Consider the following 21,947-nt stretch of genomic DNA (forward strand, 5'->3'; position numbering starts at 1 on the left):
AAAAACTTTAACCTGCTCCAAAAACCTTAACCTCCTCCAGCATCCGAAACCTAGTGCTCAGATTCAGCACTCAAGCCTGTCGGGTGCATCAGTATCATAAGACACACCATCCATGCAAGTTTGGTGAAGTACAGACCTGCAGTAACTTAGATATTGCTATCAAAGGGCACCTGCAACAAAAACTTTCACCTGGTCCAACAACCATAAACTCCTCCAGCATCTGAAATTTAGGACTCAGATTCAGCATCAAAGTCTTTCAAGTCCACAAGTAGGTCCAGATGCATCATCCATGCAAGTTTGATGAAGATGGGACAATTAATAGCTTAGATACAGGACCTGCAACAAAAACTTTAACCAGGTCCGGACGCCGACGCCGAGGGTATAGCATAAGCTCCCCCTGACTTCGTGTCGGTGAGCTAAAAAAGCGTAAGAAAAGAAACAAAGCAATAACAATAAGGTCTTCCGTTTCCGACGGAAAACCTTAAAAAAATTATATAAAAGATTTTCAAATTTATGTAACTCGTTCGGACCGATAAATCGTTTACTCATAACAAAATATTTCCTTTTTTTCATTTTATTAAATGTTATAAAAACCAAAAAGACTGTTTTACTCAAGTGTGAATCAGAATATGTTATAAAATTCACTTTATAGCAGTCGGTCCAACTTATACGTGTATCAAAAAACAAATGATTAACGAAGGTCAAATAAAAGTTTCCTAAATCATTTCCTTTCTGAAATAATTGTGCACATTGCAAGGTGGTTGCGTTTAATATATATAACAAACGCAATTAAGTTGTTATAAAGTTAGGTCGTGTAAAATAACTTTGGACTTGGTAAAAATTTAGCGAGTTTCCATATCATATTTTTTAACATTTTCTCGTCGTTTTCAAGTTTTGTTTAAACTATACATTTAATTTAAACTGGCTCATATTAACTTTTCTGACCTGTTTTGTCCGTCTCATTGTCTGCTTTGTAAAGCTTTAACAGTTCAAATTTCTCTTTAAAAGCTATGGTAAATTCAGCGATAAACACAACTGTGGCAATGCACTTTGAAAAAGTTACGCACTTTGAACTTTTTTTTCAAAATGCGTTAAATTTGGGACCAAATCAACGCACTTTGAAAAAAAAAATTTAAAGTGTGTTGAATTTGGGACCAAGTAAACATACTTGGAGAGAAAAATTCAAAGTGCGTTATGAAGGTACATCAACATTATTTCGTATCAAGACATTTACTGCACTTTGAAAATAATGTATAAACCACAAATTTTTGAAATAAATTTCTAATTTATTGATAGTATGATGATTTGATAACACTAATGAATATAATTTGCCGTCATTTTTAGAACGGGGATGGAGGTGAAGGTGGGGGTCAACCAAAGATACAGGTAAAATACCTGTACATCATTAAATTAATTAAATGAAGGCCCCCTACCCCTATTTTTTTCCTTTCATGATATTCAGCAACTTGAAGTAAATGTTTAAGATCAAAAAGAGAAATACACTTTGTTGTAAATTAGATACAGTGACATTGCAAAAAACGAGCTGATCAAACAATAATTTCTCCAATGGTTTGCTAAAAAATCTAGAAATGTTTCAACATAAATCCTCTTTTCAAATTCTAATCAGATCTCTACATTATAAAATAATTAGATATACATTGACAAACATTAAATCATTTTAACTAAAAGTTAGCATTAGGGTGAAAGGTTTATTTTTCTTCTATTGATCCCTAACATATCCTCATTTCACATCATGTTTGTTTATAAGCACATGCAATTAACCAGTTGAAATATTTTAAACATTATCTCCCTAATTAATAAATAAATTAAATCATTTTCGTTTCTGACATAGCCCAATGTACAAGATAAAAGTAAATTTGCTGCATACACAAAAAAGGAAAATGCAGTTTTACAGCGATGCGGCTTATGTCACATTTTGATAATTTAAATATCCCGAGTTGCCCTTTATGTAAATTGTCAAACTTCATAGCTTCTGAGAAAAGAAAAAAATTCTAATCGCAAAACTGTTTATTAAGTTAGCTGAGAATGCATTGGCTTCTTTTTTAAAATGTATCCCATTAGGCTAAACAATGTTAAAACAATCATCTATTCTATATAAATTTATATATTATTTCGACTAAACCCTGAACAATTTTTTTTCAAATATCGACGATATCAACGCACTTTGAATTCTTTTTCAAAGTGCGTTGACTTGGTCCCAAAATTAACGCACTTTGAAAAAAAAAATTAAAATGCGTAATTTTTCAAAGTGCGTTGTAACACACCACAACTCACCATTAGCTTATGGGAAGTTCTTTCTAAGTTTCACCTTAGGTGCATTAAAACAAATACATTGAGAGTTTGTCAAAACGTGAACATACTTGCATGTCTCATTATGCGATGTCATATTCCCAAAAACCAAGATGGAATAGGTTCCAAAACATGTTGAATATTCTGGTGTCGAAAATGTTGAAAACGAGAGGCATGTTTCATTGACAGGACTGATGGGCTCATCTGAAATTGTAAAGAATCTAGCATGATTTTTTAAAAATAACACTAATATATGGTGGGTTTGAACTTAAGTTCTAGAAACTTATCAGGGTGTTACACTGACGAACATCTAAACACGCAATTAATCAATGTCGGTGTACGCAAAGCCACTTTCACAATTGGCGCACGAGCACTTTACAACACTTTGCGATCAAAATTATTTTTAAACTTTAGATTCGCACGAGCTCTCTAATACGTTGCACGAGCTCTCATATTTGTTTCAGCGTTTTAGAGCTCGCATCAAGTCTCCTCAAAATAGTGGACGTGTACACTATTCAGACGAGACCGAATGCGATCTAAATCATCGCAGTGAACTTTAATACGAAGGTTTTATACGTTTTTGGTACTTGCAAGAGGGACGCACGATTTTTAAAGGCCGTAAGATGAATCGCTGCTGTATATGGGTGTATGAGACTGAGCTCAGCATGTCTCATGTAATCTTGCAATTTTTTACTATTATTGCACGACTTATCAGCCTATATATGTCATGATTTGCCACTGTATTTATCCCCTGTATAAGCATCTCTGTTTGAGACCACGATTCAACAATATCCATTTATTGCATGGTGGTGAGGGAAATATCTTTTTCTGTTGGGAACTAATCTTCATATTCCCTGCACATTAATGCAATAAACATTTTATTATACCGAACAACATGGTTATACAAAATATGTTAATTTCTAAAGAATTGTTTGACTTTTCAATAGCAAGTGATTGTTTGATTTCCTATGTTACTGTCTCACTTTTCTTTCATAATTTCGAATCATAGATAGTTATAGAGTTGGTTTTGTGATATATAGAGTATCATAATCATTAAATATTTTTGATTCAATCATATGTTTCTATATCATATCCTCATATCGGCTTTTCCATTCCTATGAAATCGCCTTGTCACGTGACTTTCTAGACCAATCAAATATAATAGAATAATCATAGTGAGGTATAATAATAAATGCTGCTGCATCTCTGTTTCTTCTTGGGCGACATGTTCTCTCGCTTTCAATATGTCTACTGTAGAGTGTCAGAAATGGGCGATATATATGTCACACTCTGGTTTCTACCGTCGTGACTAATCGTTCGTTTGGGGAAATTAGCTCAAGAATTAACCTGTGTCTAATTGCAATAATCTTGCTTCCACAGCACCTGATTGAATCAAAATAAAATTAAAGTAAAAACTGTCTTTATTCGATTGCTGCAAGATGGAAAGTGTCTTTGTAAAGAAAATGAATAGAATACACAAATAATAAAAGCATGTTATAAAATCAAAGAGATAACAAAAGTTCCGAAACACAATAAACAGATAAACAATAGACATAAAAAGAAATCAAAACAATATCGAGCATAGCGCTTACCTAAAACATGATTCCTAAGTATGAACATTGCTGATTAATAATAAAATATCGAAAAATGTGATAAAATAATGACTTAAACTTGTTTTGTAAATTTAGCGGAAAAAGTTTTTCGTTTTTGTTTACTCTAACTTATTTATCTCCTCGCGCAGAAGAGTTCTATTTAGCAAGGCGCGGTAAAGTTTAAATAGACGAAAAGTTAATCTTTAAGGAATTAATTTTAGATCAGAAAACAATACACAATAAGCATAATTTAAAGTGTAGATTTAAAACATTACAAAGTTATTTAAATAAGGCGGACAATTTTTAGCGAATAACATTTTAACATTGAAGTAATTAAAACTGTTATAGTTAAGTTTAAATTGATAAATTTTAAACTTTTAATGTAACATATATACCCCCTCTGACTCGCACGAGCATTCGTACCATGGAACGCATTACACATCCAATCGCATTGGCGCGCGTTCAATCGTCCGATCACCTTGTCTTTCGCGCGATCCTATCGCATTATCTTTTAACAGTCGCTTTCATTGTTCAACAGTCACATTTAGACACAAGATATATCGCAAGATTTAATGTGTTTAGATCGCACAACACTCGCTTAGATCGTGCGAATTTCGTACGAATACTCTCTCAAATGCGATTATTTTGGCAACAGTTGACGATTCATAATCTCCATGTATTTTTTGCGGTAGCACGAACATTTTGTCGCTTCTTCTCGTGCGCCAATTGTGAAAAGGGCTCTATAATACCACTCTCACTTTTCTCTGTTTTTTTTATAAACTTCACCATAAACAAACACAGGGAAAATTGTAACCAGAAAACACTCAAAATATTAGATAAGATTAACTAGCAATTAAAATAAAGTAATATAAACAAGTAATTACACAGGCATGGACGAAGGTCTCTATCGAATATCTGTGAAACGGTCTCATTGTTCTGTTTGAAGGCCAACATTATTTGATTTTCTGTGCAAGACTCTTTCAATGATGCTCCTATTGCTGATTGTATACAGGGTATTACACCAATTTTCATCAATCTGTAAAATAATGGCGATTGTTATGAATAACAACCACTTAATTTAGATTATTCATATTATCAAAAACAATTTTCTCTTTGCTTTATTATGTACACGTATATTCAATGATAAATAGTCAATTATACATGAGAGTTCCATTATTGATGTTTCAGTAAGAACTTAAAACTAAAACTAAAATCTTTTAATTTCACGACTAAATCATAAGCATTAATTATCAAAAGTCAAAATCCAAGTAATATGTACACTGATTTACATGTACATGTATGTATCATTAATCTACATAACAAAAACGTCCTACCATGAAAACAGTATGAGCTATTTGGTAGGAAAAAGTACCTACGAAAAACCTGCTGAATACTTGTAATTCAAAAAGGAATTTGTACAATATGTATGGATCAAATGTTGCACAGTTCAACATATGATAATACAATACTTGTTTACATTGCGTAGAATTATATGAGCTTTTCCTCTTGAATGTAAATCGACGAATAAAGACCGGCACTCAAATTTGATTCTCCATTAGAAAACCACATTTAAACCTTATTTAAAACAATGTGGGCATTAAAAAAAATAACATTGAAAGTTTTTAGCTCAGAGAAGACAAATATGACAAAAATTGTTTTGCAAAACAAACCACATAACGTCCAAAAAGTAAGATTCACTTTACAGACAATTTCAACCTACTGCATGCGCTAGTTTATGATTAATTATATATCTACATCTATAGTATGTAATGTTTCAAACTTGATCTCGTTTATTCGATAAGTACATACATGTATTAAACATATGTATGGTTATGAACACTTATGAAATCATAATGCTTTATAGACTATTTACAGTTTATTATTAAATGATAACATTTACTCCTATCATTATCAATATTATTATTACTATATACCTGTAATTTTGTAATTACAAATAAAAACTTGCGAAAAACTTACGGACAATTATTGGAAACGGAAATGTGTTTGAAATATTCAAGGCAAGTCAAACCAAAGAGCAATATCACGCTTGGTCTCTGGCAGGTAGAATTGTAGTTAAAATCAGGATCCGAAAGCGGTTTTGTGGCTTAAAACAAAAAGTATAGCTATGGTTGATTGTACATAAAAAAAATTTAACTTTTGCAAAAATGGTATTTACAAAATTTGCAATATAAAGTGTTACTGTTAATCAACAGGATTTTAAAACACCCGACGATTTCATTATACTTACGGGTGCATGAAAATAGCGCTTCCGTTGTCATTTGTTTAATGTTTAAAACATGGAAAAATGATTCTCCCCAAAATTTCAGAAATGATCTGGAACTTTCTGTGATGTCATTTTCAGAGCAAGTTGGATTTTTTCGCTTGGATGTGGCAACAAGACATTCGTATATTGACTCTATCGCTCTGTAAAATAAAGAGTTTATCTTGATTTCATTTTAGTATATTTCATCACAACAAAAATGCCATTCGCTCACATAGCTCACTTGAGCTCACCTGAGCAATTTTACTCAATGATAACCCTCCTGCCAAATAGGTCAAATTCAAAGTTTATCATATGCCAATAATGTTATATAAACACTGGGTTTTTTTTCTTATTGCTTGTTTTTATTGTTATGTAAATATTGTGTATATGAATACTGTTTATTCATCTTTTCTGTTAATACCTTATCAAATAGAAGTATTACATGCTTGTCTATTTAAAGAATGGTATTGCTAGGCATCGTGGTAATTTAACATAAATAATTTGATTATTTCCTAAAACTATAATTGTTTAATTCATTACTCAAATGTAATTGTTTGATTTATTACTTACAGACACGTTGCTTTGGGATACATTCTTGCAATCCCTAAACCGGCCAATGAGCATCGCTCCATGATTGTTGGATCACTAAACAATGATGTTTCGCATACGGATTGACCTAAAAGTTTAACAAACAAACTAAAACCATGCTTAATATTCTTTTTTTAAATGTTATCTCAGTTTTAATTTGCTTTCTAAATAATTTAATAGAGTTGATATGATAACGGTATGTAAAATCAGAATGTATCTAATTTAAAATTATAGTTTAAATTTTATAAAGGTAACAATAATACCTGCTTGAAAACGTTTAAAAAGGATTTTAGGACAGTTAAAAATAATAAGCAATGATATTTCATAATCCATATGTGTAGCTTACCGTTACAAACAGAGTCGTTTAGCCTTGCGTCCAATTCAGGCAAAAGAATACTGCGATTGCTTGCAATTATACCTTCAGTGTATCTCGGGTCACAATTACCAAATTGTAGCAGGGCTCTATTGTGGTATTGTGTGCAAAACACTTTATAGTTGTACAAACTGAAAAATAACATCATATTGATATTAATGCAGCACAACAAACTTATCCTGATAATCAAAAAAGCATGCTTTTCTCCATATTTGGTGCTTCTTTCCATCTGTTAGAAAACTCAGTTTCTGATGTAAGATATGGCAGTGAGTAAGAGAGAAATTAAAGAGACACATTTAATTAAGTCTAGTTAAAAAGAAAATCATTCAACAATTATCTTTAATTATGTTTAAAATCGCCTGATATCAAACCTGCATATGTCGTTATCCGAATAGTTAACATAGTCTGTCGTGTTAACAATACAGTTGTATTTCAGTTGATAGGCGTATAATTCCTCATGTCTGCATAGATTATTAAGATCTATCTTTGGAATGTTTGCAATTTCATCTACAAACAAATGTTGTACTTAAGATACTAGTAACTTCAATTTTTATCTTGCGATTTTATTTCAAGGATGTTAAATCGAATAACAGCATCAATGTGTTATTACTGTTATATGGTTATATAAAACTAGCGTCAGCATTCATCACGCGTGAATTTTTCAAAAGATTACATGTACTTACCAGAACATTGCAACCTATTAAATGTGAACTTCATTTCACCAAATATTTCACGCATATTTTTTCCAACAAGCATTTCAATGTCTTCTGTGGAACATGGATAGCCTCCTACTTGAATGTTGACAGTTGTGCACAGAATAAGATCTCGGTACGTTCTGTTGAAACAACAGAAATAGTGCTTAATGACTTGTAAGTACATTCCAGCACTTAAATATGACTTTAAAGTAATTTTATCAAATTTTACTTAAGGTCACTGGAAGTCAGGCTTTTTTTTGAAAAAAAATTTTTCGAAAAGAATCTGGAAAATTCGCATATTTTAAGCCTAAATTACTAAAAGTTTTCTTTACAAAATAATCGTTTATGGCTTTAAATATCAGCCCTAAAAATTTACGGTAGATCTGATGGCGAATTTGTTGACAACCTAGCCTCCTTAAATATCCGTATATTCTTACCTGCAGTTATCATCAAAAACGCCATTTATAAAGGCATAAAAGGCAGCATTACACTTTGTTGTGATCGTTTCTTTGACGTATGTAACATTGCTACAAATGTTGTATAGATCTACAATGAAAAAAAATAAAGAAAACATGACTTTCATCAAGTCAGCGAACAGACGTTAAAAAAAAAAGATCAAGAGAAAATCGGTAGATTTGTAAAAATGAATTGTTCTATTTATAATACTATTTTACTGGTCATGGGGAACAAAGCAAGTTTTTTGCCCCATTAGAAACAGCAACTGTTTCCTGAGGCTTCGCTCGTTGCTGTTTCAGGGGACAGTAGACTTTTTATCGTCCGAAAAGTCAATAATCAAATATTTTATTATACTAAAGGAAAATTAATTTTGTATGTTATGCAGTAATTATTGTAAAAAGAAAATTTTTGACTTTTTTAAAGCGACTCGGATAACACCAGATGCGCTGCGAAATTTAAAAAGAGCTAGGAAAGTCAACTGTCTAAATGTCTAAAAAATTTAGCATGTAAACAGTTTTTCGCTCGGATGAAAAATTAGTAGCATGTTTAATAGTTGCAATTTAACATTAGGCAAGTCTCAAAGGTATTATCAATAAATCATAATATCATGAGCAGAAAGTCGAACGGATAAAACAATTTGTATTTCAGTCTCTCTTGGTAGCTAAACACAGTTTCGTATAAAATCCAGGGGGTTTTTCTTTGGGGAAAAGCGTGATGGGTAGGGATTTTTGCTGCTATTTTTATGCAGTATACATGAAAATTATTTTTAAATGCTCAATTGCATAATATAGTGGATTATCTTTCGAATACATGAAAAAAGTATGTAACAATTTTTTAAAAACTAATTTTGTGAGACTCTAAAATAAAGGGAGGTAACTCCAAAAAACATCCGGATTTTACACACGCAGAATTTCATGAATTTTTTAGCGGGTAACATAACTCTTTAAAAAGCTGGCAAATGTACCCTGAAAATACTATAAAATGATGCATAAGGAATTGTTCTTGAAATTACAGAAATTAAAATGGCTGATTTGGTAGCATTTTGCTTTTAGGGGTGCATGGGTGTACTGCATTTAGAGGCATCCTTTTGTCAATTTTCCGCATGTGTTGAGTGCCAAATAAATTCTAGCACTAAGTTACCTGTGCATTATTATTGAATATTTAAAAAGATTCACGATTTTATCTTTCTGTTGATATATAGATATATATGTAACATGTTTTACAATTTATTTTTATAGGGGTCAGTTTTGCTTGCCCCTAATCTGAAAAGGTCCTTATAACATTACATATAAAACTGTGTTTTGCACCTCTTATAACAAAAAGATATGTTTGCTGTAAACATAATATGGTTACCTATATCATAAACGAAATAGCTTGAGTCTGCAGTGAGTGAATGAATGCTGCCATTTTTCTCTAGCACATCCTTTATTACGTTTCTCCAGGTGACGACATCAGCAGGCCGTGCAACACTGAGCCAGAAGTCTACTATCAAACTACCGTTTCTAGAATACACAAGAGAATGATCAAATATACAGTTGTGTGTGTATTTTAACGTGTCCTTTAAAAATATCAATGTGTTAAATTGAATTATTTTTACAAACCTGAATCCAATTATTTTCAAATTACGAATATCGCTTAAGTTTATAAATTGAACGGTCATCTGCAATACAAAGAGAAAAGCAAAATGTATATTGATTTGATTTATCAAACTTTGTTGTTAATAATATATTTCCATGGCAAATTAAAGACACTTACATTTCCCATAACTATCTTTTCCATCATTAAATAATAATCAGAATTTTCATTCAGTAAAGCATCATTCCACTCCAAATCGACGAATTTCAAACTGAACTTAACACCCTCGCCTAAAATACAAAAAGAAATCATGCGAACCATGCAACTCCAAATGAATTAGACGATCGATTACAAACGACATATTGATTATGAATCATCATATATCTTGATGACAATAAATCAATTCAAAATATAACACCCTGTTTACCTAAAAAGACAGAGAACTAAGAAAATACAACAGCCATATTTAAAAGTCTGATAGAGCAAGATGCATTTAAGTAGATATGGAACGATCTGTTAATATTAATGTGAATTAAAGTACATTAAAATACAATACTTTCACTGGTTTAGAATTTTAACATTTTACAATATTTAACCAAAAAATACGTTTCATTTTTTTGAAAGGTAAAAAGTGTAAAAGCCCCAGCTGGATTTGAACTCATGACTTACAGATTCGTATTAAACACTCTAACTAACTGCGTTACGCTGTTTGGCGATAACTTTGGGAAAAAAAACTTTTTATTAAATTACACCTTATGTTTTTGTTTATTTCGATAAATAGTACATCACAACATGAAAGTGTCCCATACCAACTAGAAGAAGATTACAAGTAATTCAAGGTAAGTTAGATTTATTGGATGATTGATTCGATCAATTTCATGACAAAAATAATAACTTTAAGATGAAGATGATTGCAAAGATTACCTTTTGTTTCGTTCCCTTCTCTCAAACCTAAGTGAAGAAAAAAACACATTTTGTAATCAAATACTCGATTGCTGCAAACTTATATAATTGTCATAACTTTTTATAATCCTTGATAACATTTTTTTCTTCAGATGAATTTTTTTCATTTTAATCTTATTTATCTTTAAAGTTTAGATTAAATAAAAAAAGATACCAAATGTACAAAATGTTTTTATTCAGCCTCAATTTACGCTTAGTAAGTAAAACTGAACAGGAAAATAGTTTATGTTATGTTAAAGCACTTCATATCAAATCCATCATCAGTACATCATAAATGCATACACAGAGCTATGAATACGCTTTTAATTGACTAGGAAAATTAAGCCATCAGTATTTTTATGTTAGAACAACTTACAGTCTGCTGGGTTATATGGTAAAGCCAAGCCCCTCTGCATAACTGGACCAAGGTGATGAAGAACTCGCTCCACCTGGGCATCCGAACATCCAGACCCTTTTTCGGTTTGTGCAATTCCGTTCACGCATTCAATCATATCCCTTGTTACTCTAAATACAAGATAATTATATGTTTTAATTTTCGTGTGGTTTCTTCTTGAGTAATACTTGATCACGAGAACATTTTTAATGCTTTTTATCATATCTTTATATAAAACAGCAAAGTAATGGTTATTTCAGTCACTTGTTTACTTTCCTTCAAGATTTAATAAATCAAGTTTCCAAATCGTGAGACACTTACGTGCAAAACTCATTAAGATCTGATGCATTCTGAAATCGGGTCGTCAAGACAGGGATGCATTGTTCTCCCAAATATCCCATGTACGTTAGATTGTTGCAGTGATTAGCTGTTACAAAAAAACATGTAGTCAAATATTACAGTGCTCCCAAATACAGGGAATCACCTTTAAGAGGCCAACATTATCCTATTACCTGAACGTCTTAGTTTATGATTCATGTATCATAGTATGAAAGAAAAAAATGCAAAGTTATGATTAAATGTTTTCCCAAATGCTCTAATCTAGATATATCATACAGTATTACACTATAAAGTAGTAGTATATTCAATCATAGGACCTTTAATTTGTTTTATATGATACAATTATATTTTATAATTATACTCAACAGCACATCGTTCAATTATAAAACGATGATGAAATATTAGAGGAAAATGAACTCGTTGAATATATTATATCAACCAAATTTGAGGCAGTTAGGAACAAGTTTTCTTAACATCCTTGATAATTAAGACCATTTAGCTCTGTAGCTGTTTCAAATTCATTGTTACATGAACCATGAACGATGTAGCTGGTTAGAACAAACATTTCATTTAATATTCAGATTTGTTCTGAGTTCGTAGGTAGCCAAAATTTCCCTGGTTCGTGGGGACGTAATTTCGTTGATAGTGTAATCGGAGTTATTTCAAAAAAAAAGTAAACGTGTGATTTTGAAAAAGCTCGTGGGGATGTAAATTCGTGGGCAAGGGTTACCGACGAAAGCCAAGAACGTTGGTCCCCCACGAAACAATGATGATGCTACAGTATGCATGCCTGAATGTCTTAGATTGTAGCACACTCTGAGTTGCGTTAAAAACTTAAACCTCACTAATCATCTAGACAATCAAGTTGTTGCCCTTCATCAAAAGCTAGTTCTGTTTTCATTTACTAGTATATATTTAAATCAACCATGCAAATTTCAATAAGTTGACTCTATCATTTATCTAAACACTATAAAGTGGCCTGCTCTAGAAATTTTCACAAGAACCGTTTCCTATGGCTCAGTTTCTAATTCTAAGCCTTTCAAATGCATTACACAAGACATCAGTCACCTGATATTGTATCAGAAAACAAAATATTTACACGATCAGCTTTCAACCAAGTTTGGTAATGATAAAGCTATAATTAATCAATTATGGCCATTAAAGAGCACCTGCTCTAAACAATTTAGCCTCTTTAAGCATTTAGACTTTACAGCTCAGATTTGGCATCTAGATGTGTTGTTCAGATATTTTGTACATGACTCCATACAGCTGATTTATCATGGATTTTGTTGCTCAGGTGAGCTATGTAGCACATAGGCCTCTTGTTTTATATCTTTTGCAGTTGTACAATTTATAGAGACACTGGCAAGTCCGACTAAAATCACAGATGATAACTGTTCAGCTTACCTATTGTTTTGTTTCCCGTTTCCAAACCTGAATTAAAATCAAAATATTCTTTTAGATATAAACAACTCAAGAATTTCAAAAGAAATTGTTTTTGATTTTTTTTTACATGTTTTATCATTAAACATAAAAAAAAAATGAGATATACGTTTGATCAATAAAAATATATTTCAAACAAAAGAACTTCAAAGAATGTACACTCACAAGCCTCAGGATGATATGGAACATTCAGCTCCTCCTTAAGATGTGGACCCAAAGCTTTCATGGCTCGTTCAATCTGATCAGATGAACACTGTGCTCCTGCTTCATTTTTAAGCGTGTTCAAGGTACACATTGTAAAGTTGTGTATTGTTCTGAAAAGACAATTCTGATAAAAGCTTGGTTGTAATCACAAAATTAAACATGTTTTACAAGAGATGGATAACTGTAGTTGTGAAAGTATGAATTTCTGTTTACATACACATGCGATTGATCTGTTTAGAAATTTAACACTCTCTAAAAAATTTGAAACCTTCGTAAATTGTTTTTTTAAATAGAAATATGCAACAATTATCTTTACTGTTACTTCCTTTACAAATGGTTTTGCTTTAACAAACCTGCAGAACGAGTGATGGTCTGTAGCCGCTGTCAGATTCCTGTAATATGTTTTCAAACAATCTTCACCCATCTTTTTAATGTATTCTGTGTCTTCACATGGTTCATAAATGGAATGCACTAATAAAAAAAAAATTAAAAAGAAACTCGGTATCAGTACTCCTATACATCTCTTTATCGATATTGCATTTATAGATATTTAATGACACGATCGATGATTTTTCCTTATTCAATATTTTGATATACATAATTCGTAATAGAATTTTAAATTTGCCACTTTACTCTTGTATTTAATTCAGTACTGGAATAAGTTTTGAAATAATTCTTCTATAAAGTATCATGTATTCAACATACTTGATAAACACGTAGAAATTGTTTGACTTTGGCCAGGAAATTTGTCCTCATAAAAGGAAGTTGCATTCAACAGGATTTTATTAACAGATGGTTTCGGACAACTAAAGTATGCCTCTCTGGTAGCATTGTATGCGCATTCCATAAACTGCGTAGCACTGAATAATAAAGAATGATATTAACCAGAAAGGAGATAAATTTCCATCATTTGTCTAGCACGAATGAATTTCCTTTGAAATATTTGATTTTTTATATGACAGTTATCTATTAAATGTAAAACGATGATATATACTTACACAGTGCAGTAGGTTGGGATAGAATACAAATATTGAACACATCTTCCATAAACTTGGAGGACAACAGCCTCTTCATCTTCACAAAAAGGCTTTGTATGTTGCGAAACTGAAATAAAGGATTGATTTATCTATTAATGTTGCTTCTCAATTCAATTTAACGATACATAAATTGGGTAAAGGTTTAGATATACTTACCTTCACATTTATTGTCATAAGGAGTATTCGTTAGATTTGCAAACTCCAAATAAAAACTGATCAACTGTTGTACATCACCAGCTCGACAGTTCGGTAAACTTTTTTCAACACATTTGATGGAATGTTCGTATAATCTGTTGGAGAGAGATAGAATATAATAATAAACAAATATTAAAAGATTTTAAAATTTATGAAACTCGTTCGGACGGATTAGTCGTTTACTCACTTCAAAATATTTCCTTTTTTCGTTTTATTAAATGTTATAAAAACCAAAGAAACTGTTTTGTTTTAATGGAAATCTTCAAATTGTGGAGATAGAAAAAAAACCGAAAAAATGAAAGATTGGTGGCGTCTGACCTTAAAATTTATTACGGGAAACCGAGCAAATAACCGTATAATTATTTACATATGTCACAATTTCGTAGTCGGTCCAACTTATACGTGTATTAAAAAAACAAATGACCAACTAAGATCGAATAAGAGTTTCCTTTATCATTTTCTTTCTGAAATAATTATGCACTTTGGACGTTGGTTGTGTCTAATTTATATAACAAATGCAATTAATTTGTTATAAATTTAAGTTGTATAAAATAACTTTGGACTTTGTAAAAATTTAGCGAGTATCCATATTATATTTTCAAACATTTTCTCGTTGTTTTCAAGTTTTTTTAAACTATACATTAAATTGAAACTGGCTCATATAAACTTTTCTGACCTGTTTTGTCCGTCTCATTGTCTGTTTTGGAAAGCTTTAACAGTTCAAATTTCGCTTTAAAAATTATGGTAAATTCAGCAATTAACACCACTGTGGCAACTCACTTTGAAAAAATTACGCCCTTTGAATTTTTTTTCAAATTGCGTTAAAAATCGTGTTTGTTTATAAGCACATGCAATTAAAACCAATTGAAATATGTTATACATTATCTCCCTTATCAATAAATAAATTAAATCATTTTCGTTTTTGGCATAGCCCAATGTACTAGATAAGAAGTAAATTTGCTTCATACACAAAAAAGGAAAATGCAGTTGCTAAGCGATGCAGTTTATGTCATACTTGGATAATTGAAATTTCCCGAGTTGCTCTTTTACAATGTTTATGCAAATTGTCAAACTACATAAGCTTGTGAGAAAAGAAACAATTCTAATCGCGAAACTCTTTATCATGTTAGCTGAGAATGCATTGGCTTCTTTTTTAAATGTATCCCATTAAGCTAAACAAGGTTAAAACAATCAATGGTTGTATATAAAAGTAAATACAATTATTCTATATAAAATTATATATTATATCGACTAAACCCTGGACAATTTTTTCAAAGTGAGTTAATATCGACGATATCAACGCACTTAAAAAAAATTCAAAGTGCGATGACTTGGTTCCAAAATAAACGCACTTTGATAAAAAATTCAAAGTGCGTAATTTTTCAAAATGCGTTGTAATATACCACAACTCAACCTTGGTTTATGGGAAATTCTTCCTATGCTTCACCTTAGGAGCATAAAAACCAAAACATTGAGAGTTTGTCAAAATGTGAACATACCTGCATGTTTCATAATGTGATGTCAGATTCCAAATAGCTAAGATGGCATAGGTTCCAAAACATGTTGAATATTCCGGTGTCGAAAAAGTTGAAAAAGAAAGGCATGTTTCATTGGCAGGACTGATGGGCTCATCTGAAATTGTAAAGACTCTAGTATGAAATTTTTTTAATAACCCTTTAATATATGACGGGTTTGAACTTAAGTTCTAGAAACTTATTAGGGTGTTACACTGACGAACATCTTTGCATGCAATTCATCAATGTCGGTGTGCGTTATAATACCATGTGTGCTTTTCTCTGTCTTTTTTTTTTTTAAATTTTACCATTCAGCATAAACAAACACAGAGAAAATTGTAACCAGTAAACACTAAAAATATTAGATAAGATTAACTAGCAATTAAAATTAGGTAATGTAAACATATAATTACCCATGCATGGACGAAGGTCTCTATCTAATATCTGTGATATGGTCTCATTGTTCTGTTTGAAGGCCAACATTATTTGATTTTCTGTGCAAGACTCTTTCAATAATTCTCTTATTGATGATTGTATACAGGGTATTACACCAATTTTCATCAATCTGTAAAATAAAGGCGATTGTTATGAATAACAACCACTTAATTTGGATTATTCATATTATCAAAAGCAATTTTCTCTCTGCTTTATTATGTACACGTATATTCCATGATAAATAGTCAATTATACATGAGAGTTCCATGATTGATGTTTCAGTAAGAACTTAAAACTAAAACTATAATCTTTTAATTTCACGACTTAATCATAAGCATTGATTATCAAAAGTCAAAATCCAAGTAATATGTACACTGATATACATGTATGTATCATTAATCTACACAACAAAAACGTTCTACCATGAAAACCGTCTGAGCTATTTGGTAGAAAAAAGTAACTACGAAAAACCTGGTTAATACTTGTAATTAAAAAAGGAATTCGTACAATATGTATGGATCAAATGTTGCGCAGTTCAACATAATACAATACCTGTTTACATTGCATAGAATTATATGAGCTTTTCCTCTCGAAAGTAAATCGACGAATAAAGACCGACACTCATATTTGATTCTCCATCAGAAAACCACATTTAAACCTTATTTAAAACAATGTGGGCATTAAAAAAATAATATTGAAACTTTTTAGCTGAGAGAAGACAAATATGACAAACAATTGTTTAGCATAACAAATCACATAACGTCGAAAAAATAGGTTTAACTTTACAGACAATTTCAACTTACAGCATGCGCTAGTTTATGATTAATTATACATCTACATATATATACATATATACATCTATATAGTATGTAATATTTCAAACTTGATCTCGTTTACTCGATAAGTACATACATGTATTGAACATATGTATGGTTATGAACACTTACGAAATCATAATGCTTTATAGACTATATACAGTTTATTATTAAATGATAACATTTACTTCTATCATTATCAATATTATTATTAATATATATTTGTAATTTTGTAATTACGAATAAAAACTTGTAAAAAACTTACGGACAATTATTTGAAACGGAAATGTGTTTGAAGTATTCAAAGCAAGTCAAACCAAACAGCAATATCACGCTTGGTCTCTGGCAGGTAGAATTGTAGTTAAAATCAGGATCCGAAAGCGGTTTTGTGGCTTAAAACAAAAAGTATAGCTATGGTTGATTGTACATAATTTTTTGTATCTAAACTTTTGCAAAAATGGTATTTACAAAATTTGCAATATAAAGTGTTACTGTTAATCAACAGTATTAAAAAAACCCGAAGATTTCATCATACTTACGGGTGCATGAAGATAGCGCTTCTGTTGTCAGTTGTTTAATGTTTAAAACATGGAAAAATGATTCTCCCCAAAATTTCAAAAATGATCTGGCACTCTCTGTGATGTCATTTTCAGAGCAAGTTGGATTTTCCCGCTTGGATGTGGCAACAAGACATTCGTATATTGACTCTATCGCTCTGTAAAATATAGAGTTTATATTGATTTCATTTTAGTATATTTCATCACAACAAAAATGGCATTCGCTCAAATAGCTCACTTGAGCTCACCTGAGCAATTGGACTAAACAATAACCTTCCTGCCAAATGGTCAACTTCAAAGTTTATCATATGCCAATAATGTTATATAAACACTGTTTTTTTTCTTATTGTTTGTTTTTATTGTTATGTAATTATTGTGTTTATGTTTACTGTTTATTCATCTTTTCTGTGAATACCTTATCAAATAGAAGTATCACATGCTTGGCTATTTAAAGAATTGTATTGCTAGGCATCGTGGTAATTTAACATAAGTAATTGGATTATTACATAAAAATATAATTGTTTGATTTATTACTTAAAATTTAATGGTTTGATTTATTAATTACAAATGTTATTGTTTGATTTATTACTTACAGACATGTTGCTTTGGGATACATTCTTGCAACCCCTAAACCGGCCAATGAACATCGCTCCATGATTGTTGGATCACTAAACAATGATGTTTCGCATACGGATTGGCCTAGAAGTTTAACAATCAAATTAAAACCATGCTTAATATTTAAAAAAAGGTTATCTAATCAGAAACAATGAAATTTATTACAAAGTTTCAATTTGCTTTCTACATAATTTAATAGAGTTGATATGACAACGGTATGTAAAATCAGAATATTTTTAATTTAAAATTATTGTTTATATTATATAAAGGTAACAATAATGCCTGCTTGAAAACGTTTAAAATGGATTTTAGGACAGTTAAAAATAATAAGCAATGATATTTCATGATCCATACGTGTAGCTTACCGTTACAAACAGAGTCGTTTAGCCTTGCGTCCAATTCAGGCAAAAGAATACTGCGATTGCTTGCAATTATACCTTCAGTGTATCTCGGGTCACAATTACCAAATTGTAGCAGGGCTCTATTGTGGTATTGTGTGCAAAACACTTTATAGTTGTACAAACTGCAAAAATAACATCATACTGATATTAACGCAGCACAACAAACTTATCCTGATAATCAATCAAAATACTGAAAGTACTGATAGACGGAGGCATCATTTCGGAGGAAATTAAACTAATGACAATATATGATTTTTTTTATTTAAGGAAAAACAGCGCGCTTACCCTTATCATGTTAGGATAATCGCAAAGCGGTTTATTATTATGGCAATTTAAGGTCGCGAGGATATTTTTCAGGTTGACATCAGAGTTAGGTAGATAATATTAAAAAAATTTGTGTTGTTCTCTTATCTTAACCTTATAAGCTTGCTAATATATTACTACTTAAATGTGTTTAATCTTTACAAAAAAGGAAGGAGGAAATTATTTTGCATCACAAAACAACATTGGAAACTCATTTTACTGTACATGTTATTAAATGCATACAACTCGAACTCCAAAAAATACAACGCAAACTATTTATGTACACATTTCTTTTCTTGTGTATATTTAGTTTAAGTTGATATTATTTCCTGTGTATAGTGATTTGCAAACGAAAGGTTGAAAACGGTATATTTTAGAGGTTTCCACACCTGCTCAAGACAAAAGATAACCTCTAAATTGCAAACTACTTTGTCTAACTGTACAACACCCCCCCCCCCCTTTTCTATCTTGCAAAAGGGGTTTCTTCATTAATGAGTGTCGTCGATCCAGATATTCTCGTATTACGATCGTTGAGAGAGAGAGAGAGAGAGAGAGAGAGAGAGAGAGAGAGCGTTTTAGGCGTAATTTTACGTACATTCATTTAAAATATATACTAATATTATATATTCATAAAATTAGTATCCACAAAAGAATATAGTACATTGTGATTGAATCCAGCATGCATTTTCAGTCAAAGTCCACGTGTTACCCCTGTTAATCAAATCAACGCGCGAGGTGCACCACGTGCTCCTTCCAAGATAAGGGAAAAACGTTTCGTTCTAAGTTTTCATTTCAAGTGAGGAGAACTGAATTATGCCTAACAATAAAGTATTCTACACTGTTTGTGATGTTTTGATTTCTAGCAAAGAAAAAAAAGTATGTCTAACAATGAAGTACATGTATTTTACACTGTTTGTGATGTTTGATTTCAAGGAAAGAGAAAGGAGGCACGCCTATCAATAAAGTATTCTACACTGTTTGTGATGTTTTGATTTCTAGTAAAGAGAAAAAAAATATGTCTAACAATGAAGTACATGTATTCTACACTGTTTGTGATGTGTGATTTTAAGTAAAGAGAAAGGAAGCATACTTAACAATGAAGTATTATACACTGTTTGTGATGTTTAATTTAAAGAATGATATACTGTGACAGTGTTTGTGAAGTTTAATTCGTATACTTCTTTTTTCTCAAAAGAAATCTCTCTCTCTCTCTCTCTCTCTCTCTCTCTCTCTCTCTCTCTCTCATTAAGCCTATGGACACAATAAACACATGAACTTAATTTTGCTATTTATTTTGAATTTGCAGAGAACTCAAGTTCAGTAGTATGGTTCCAGTTTTAATGATATATCTTTTTTAAATACACCGACTTCCCAAATCACTTGCGGGGAGGGGGCAGCTGTAAAGAGAGATACGTCTCCGCGGGAGATTGATAATATGCGAACGATATACGACAGAGACAAAGAAGCACACCATGTTTATTCATTGAATCTCATAATTATTCATTATTTCGACCACCGCTAGATGGTGCTTAAGGAATCCTCATTATTTGACGTCACGGACAAGACAATCACAATATACGGAGGCTGTTGAACAGCCACCGTCTAAAAAAGCATGTTTTTTCTCCATATTTGGTGCTTCTTTCCATCTGTTAGAAAACTCAGTTTCTGATGTAAGATATGGCAATGAGTAAGAAGGAAATTAAAGAGACATATTTAATTAAGTCTAGTCAAAAAGAAAATCATTCAACAATTATTTTTAATTATGTTTAAAATCGCCTGATATCAAACCTGCATATTTCGTTATCCGAATAGTTAACATAGTCTGTCATGTTAACAATACAGTTGTATTTCAGTTGATAGGCGTATAATTCCTCATGTCTGCATAGATTATTAAGATCTATCTTTGGAATGTTTGCAATTTCATCTACAAACAAATTTTGTACTTTAAATTACTTCAATTTTTATCTTGCGATTTTATTTCAATGATGTTAAATCAAATAACTGCATCAATGTGTTATTACTGTTATATAGTTATATAAAACTAGCGTCAGCATTCATCACGCGTGAATTTTTCAGATTTAAAAGATTACATGTACTTACCAGAACATTGCAACCTATTAAATGTGATTTTCATTTCACCAAATATTTCACGCATATTTTTTTCAACAAGCATTTCAATGTCTTCTGTAGAACATGGATAGCCTCCTACTTGAATGTTGACAGTTGTGCACAGAATAAGATCTCGGTACGTTCTGTTGAAAGAACAAAAATAGTGCTTAATGACTTGTAAGTACATGACAGCACTTAAATCTGACTTTAAAGTAATTTTGTCAAATTTCACTTAAGGTCGCTGGAAGTCAGGCTTTTTTTGAAAAAAAATTTTTCGAAAAGAATCTGGAAAATTCGCATATTTTTATGCCTAAATTATTAAAAGTTTTCTTTTCTTAATAATCGTTTATGGCTTTAAATATCAGCCCTCAAAATTTACGGTAGATCTGATGGTGAATTTGTTGACAACCTAGCCTCCTTAAATATCCTTATATTCTTACCTGCAGTTATCATCAAAAACGCCATTTATAAAGGCATAAAAGGCAGCATTACACTTTGTTGTGATCGTTTCTTTGACGTATGTAACATTGCTACAAATGTTGTATAGATCTACAATGAAAAAAAACAAATAAAACATGACTTTCATCAAGTCAGCGAACAGACTTTAAAAAAAAGATCAAGAGAAAATAGGTAGATTTGTAAAAATGAATTGTTCTATTAATAATACTATTTTACTGGTCATGAGGAACAAAGCAAGTTTTTTGCCCCATTAGAGACAGCAACTTTATTTCCTGAGGCTTCGCTCGTTGCTGTTTCGGGGGACAATAGACTTTTTATCGTCCGAAAAGTCAA

The 21,947-nt window shown here is 31.3% G+C and overlaps 1 protein-coding gene across 10 annotated transcripts in view; it reads right to left on the reverse strand.

Annotated features, from left to right (window-relative positions):
- The window catches only part of LOC105346629 (uncharacterized), a 65,956-nt gene that overhangs the window by 25,039 nt on the left and 18,970 nt on the right, over positions 1-21,947 (reverse strand). For 7 of the 10 annotated variants that reach the window (XM_066069683.1, XM_066069681.1, XM_066069682.1 and 4 more), the window contains exons 25-54: positions 21,596-21,704; positions 21,147-21,298; positions 20,835-20,970; positions 18,708-18,865; positions 18,321-18,426; positions 17,710-17,885; positions 17,436-17,562; positions 16,334-16,485; positions 15,906-16,038; positions 14,368-14,501; positions 14,173-14,278; positions 13,880-14,034; positions 13,528-13,645; positions 13,136-13,284; positions 12,935-12,961; positions 11,510-11,615; positions 11,171-11,319; positions 10,777-10,803; positions 10,033-10,142; positions 9,879-9,937; positions 9,631-9,779; positions 8,259-8,367; positions 7,810-7,961; positions 7,498-7,633; positions 7,100-7,257; positions 6,736-6,841; positions 6,151-6,326; positions 5,880-6,006; positions 4,787-4,938; positions 2,382-2,514 (exon numbers count right to left, since the gene is read on the reverse strand). In XM_066069683.1, the coding sequence (XP_065925755.1) occupies positions 2,382-2,514; positions 4,787-4,938; positions 5,880-6,006; positions 6,151-6,326; positions 6,736-6,841; positions 7,100-7,257; positions 7,498-7,633; positions 7,810-7,961; positions 8,259-8,367; positions 9,631-9,779; positions 9,879-9,937; positions 10,033-10,142; positions 10,777-10,803; positions 11,171-11,319; positions 11,510-11,615; positions 12,935-12,961; positions 13,136-13,284; positions 13,528-13,645; positions 13,880-14,034; positions 14,173-14,278; positions 14,368-14,501; positions 15,906-16,038; positions 16,334-16,485; positions 17,436-17,562; positions 17,710-17,885; positions 18,321-18,426; positions 18,708-18,865; positions 20,835-20,970; positions 21,147-21,298; positions 21,596-21,704 (3,787 nt within the window). The remainder of the gene's footprint in view (positions 1-2,381; positions 2,515-4,786; positions 4,939-5,879; positions 6,007-6,150; positions 6,327-6,735; positions 6,842-7,099; positions 7,258-7,497; positions 7,634-7,809; positions 7,962-8,258; positions 8,368-9,630; positions 9,780-9,878; positions 9,938-10,032; positions 10,143-10,776; positions 10,804-11,170; positions 11,320-11,509; positions 11,616-12,934; positions 12,962-13,135; positions 13,285-13,527; positions 13,646-13,879; positions 14,035-14,172; positions 14,279-14,367; positions 14,502-15,905; positions 16,039-16,333; positions 16,486-17,435; positions 17,563-17,709; positions 17,886-18,320; positions 18,427-18,707; positions 18,866-20,834; positions 20,971-21,146; positions 21,299-21,595; positions 21,705-21,947) is intronic. The other 3 variants (XM_066069686.1, XM_066069685.1, XM_066069687.1) reach the window with 3 other exon arrangements.

The sequence above is a fragment of the Magallana gigas genome, chromosome 8 (genome assembly GCF_963853765.1).
Source record: "Magallana gigas chromosome 8, xbMagGiga1.1, whole genome shotgun sequence".
In the NCBI taxonomy this organism is placed as follows: domain Eukaryota; kingdom Metazoa; phylum Mollusca; class Bivalvia; order Ostreida; family Ostreidae; genus Magallana; species Magallana gigas.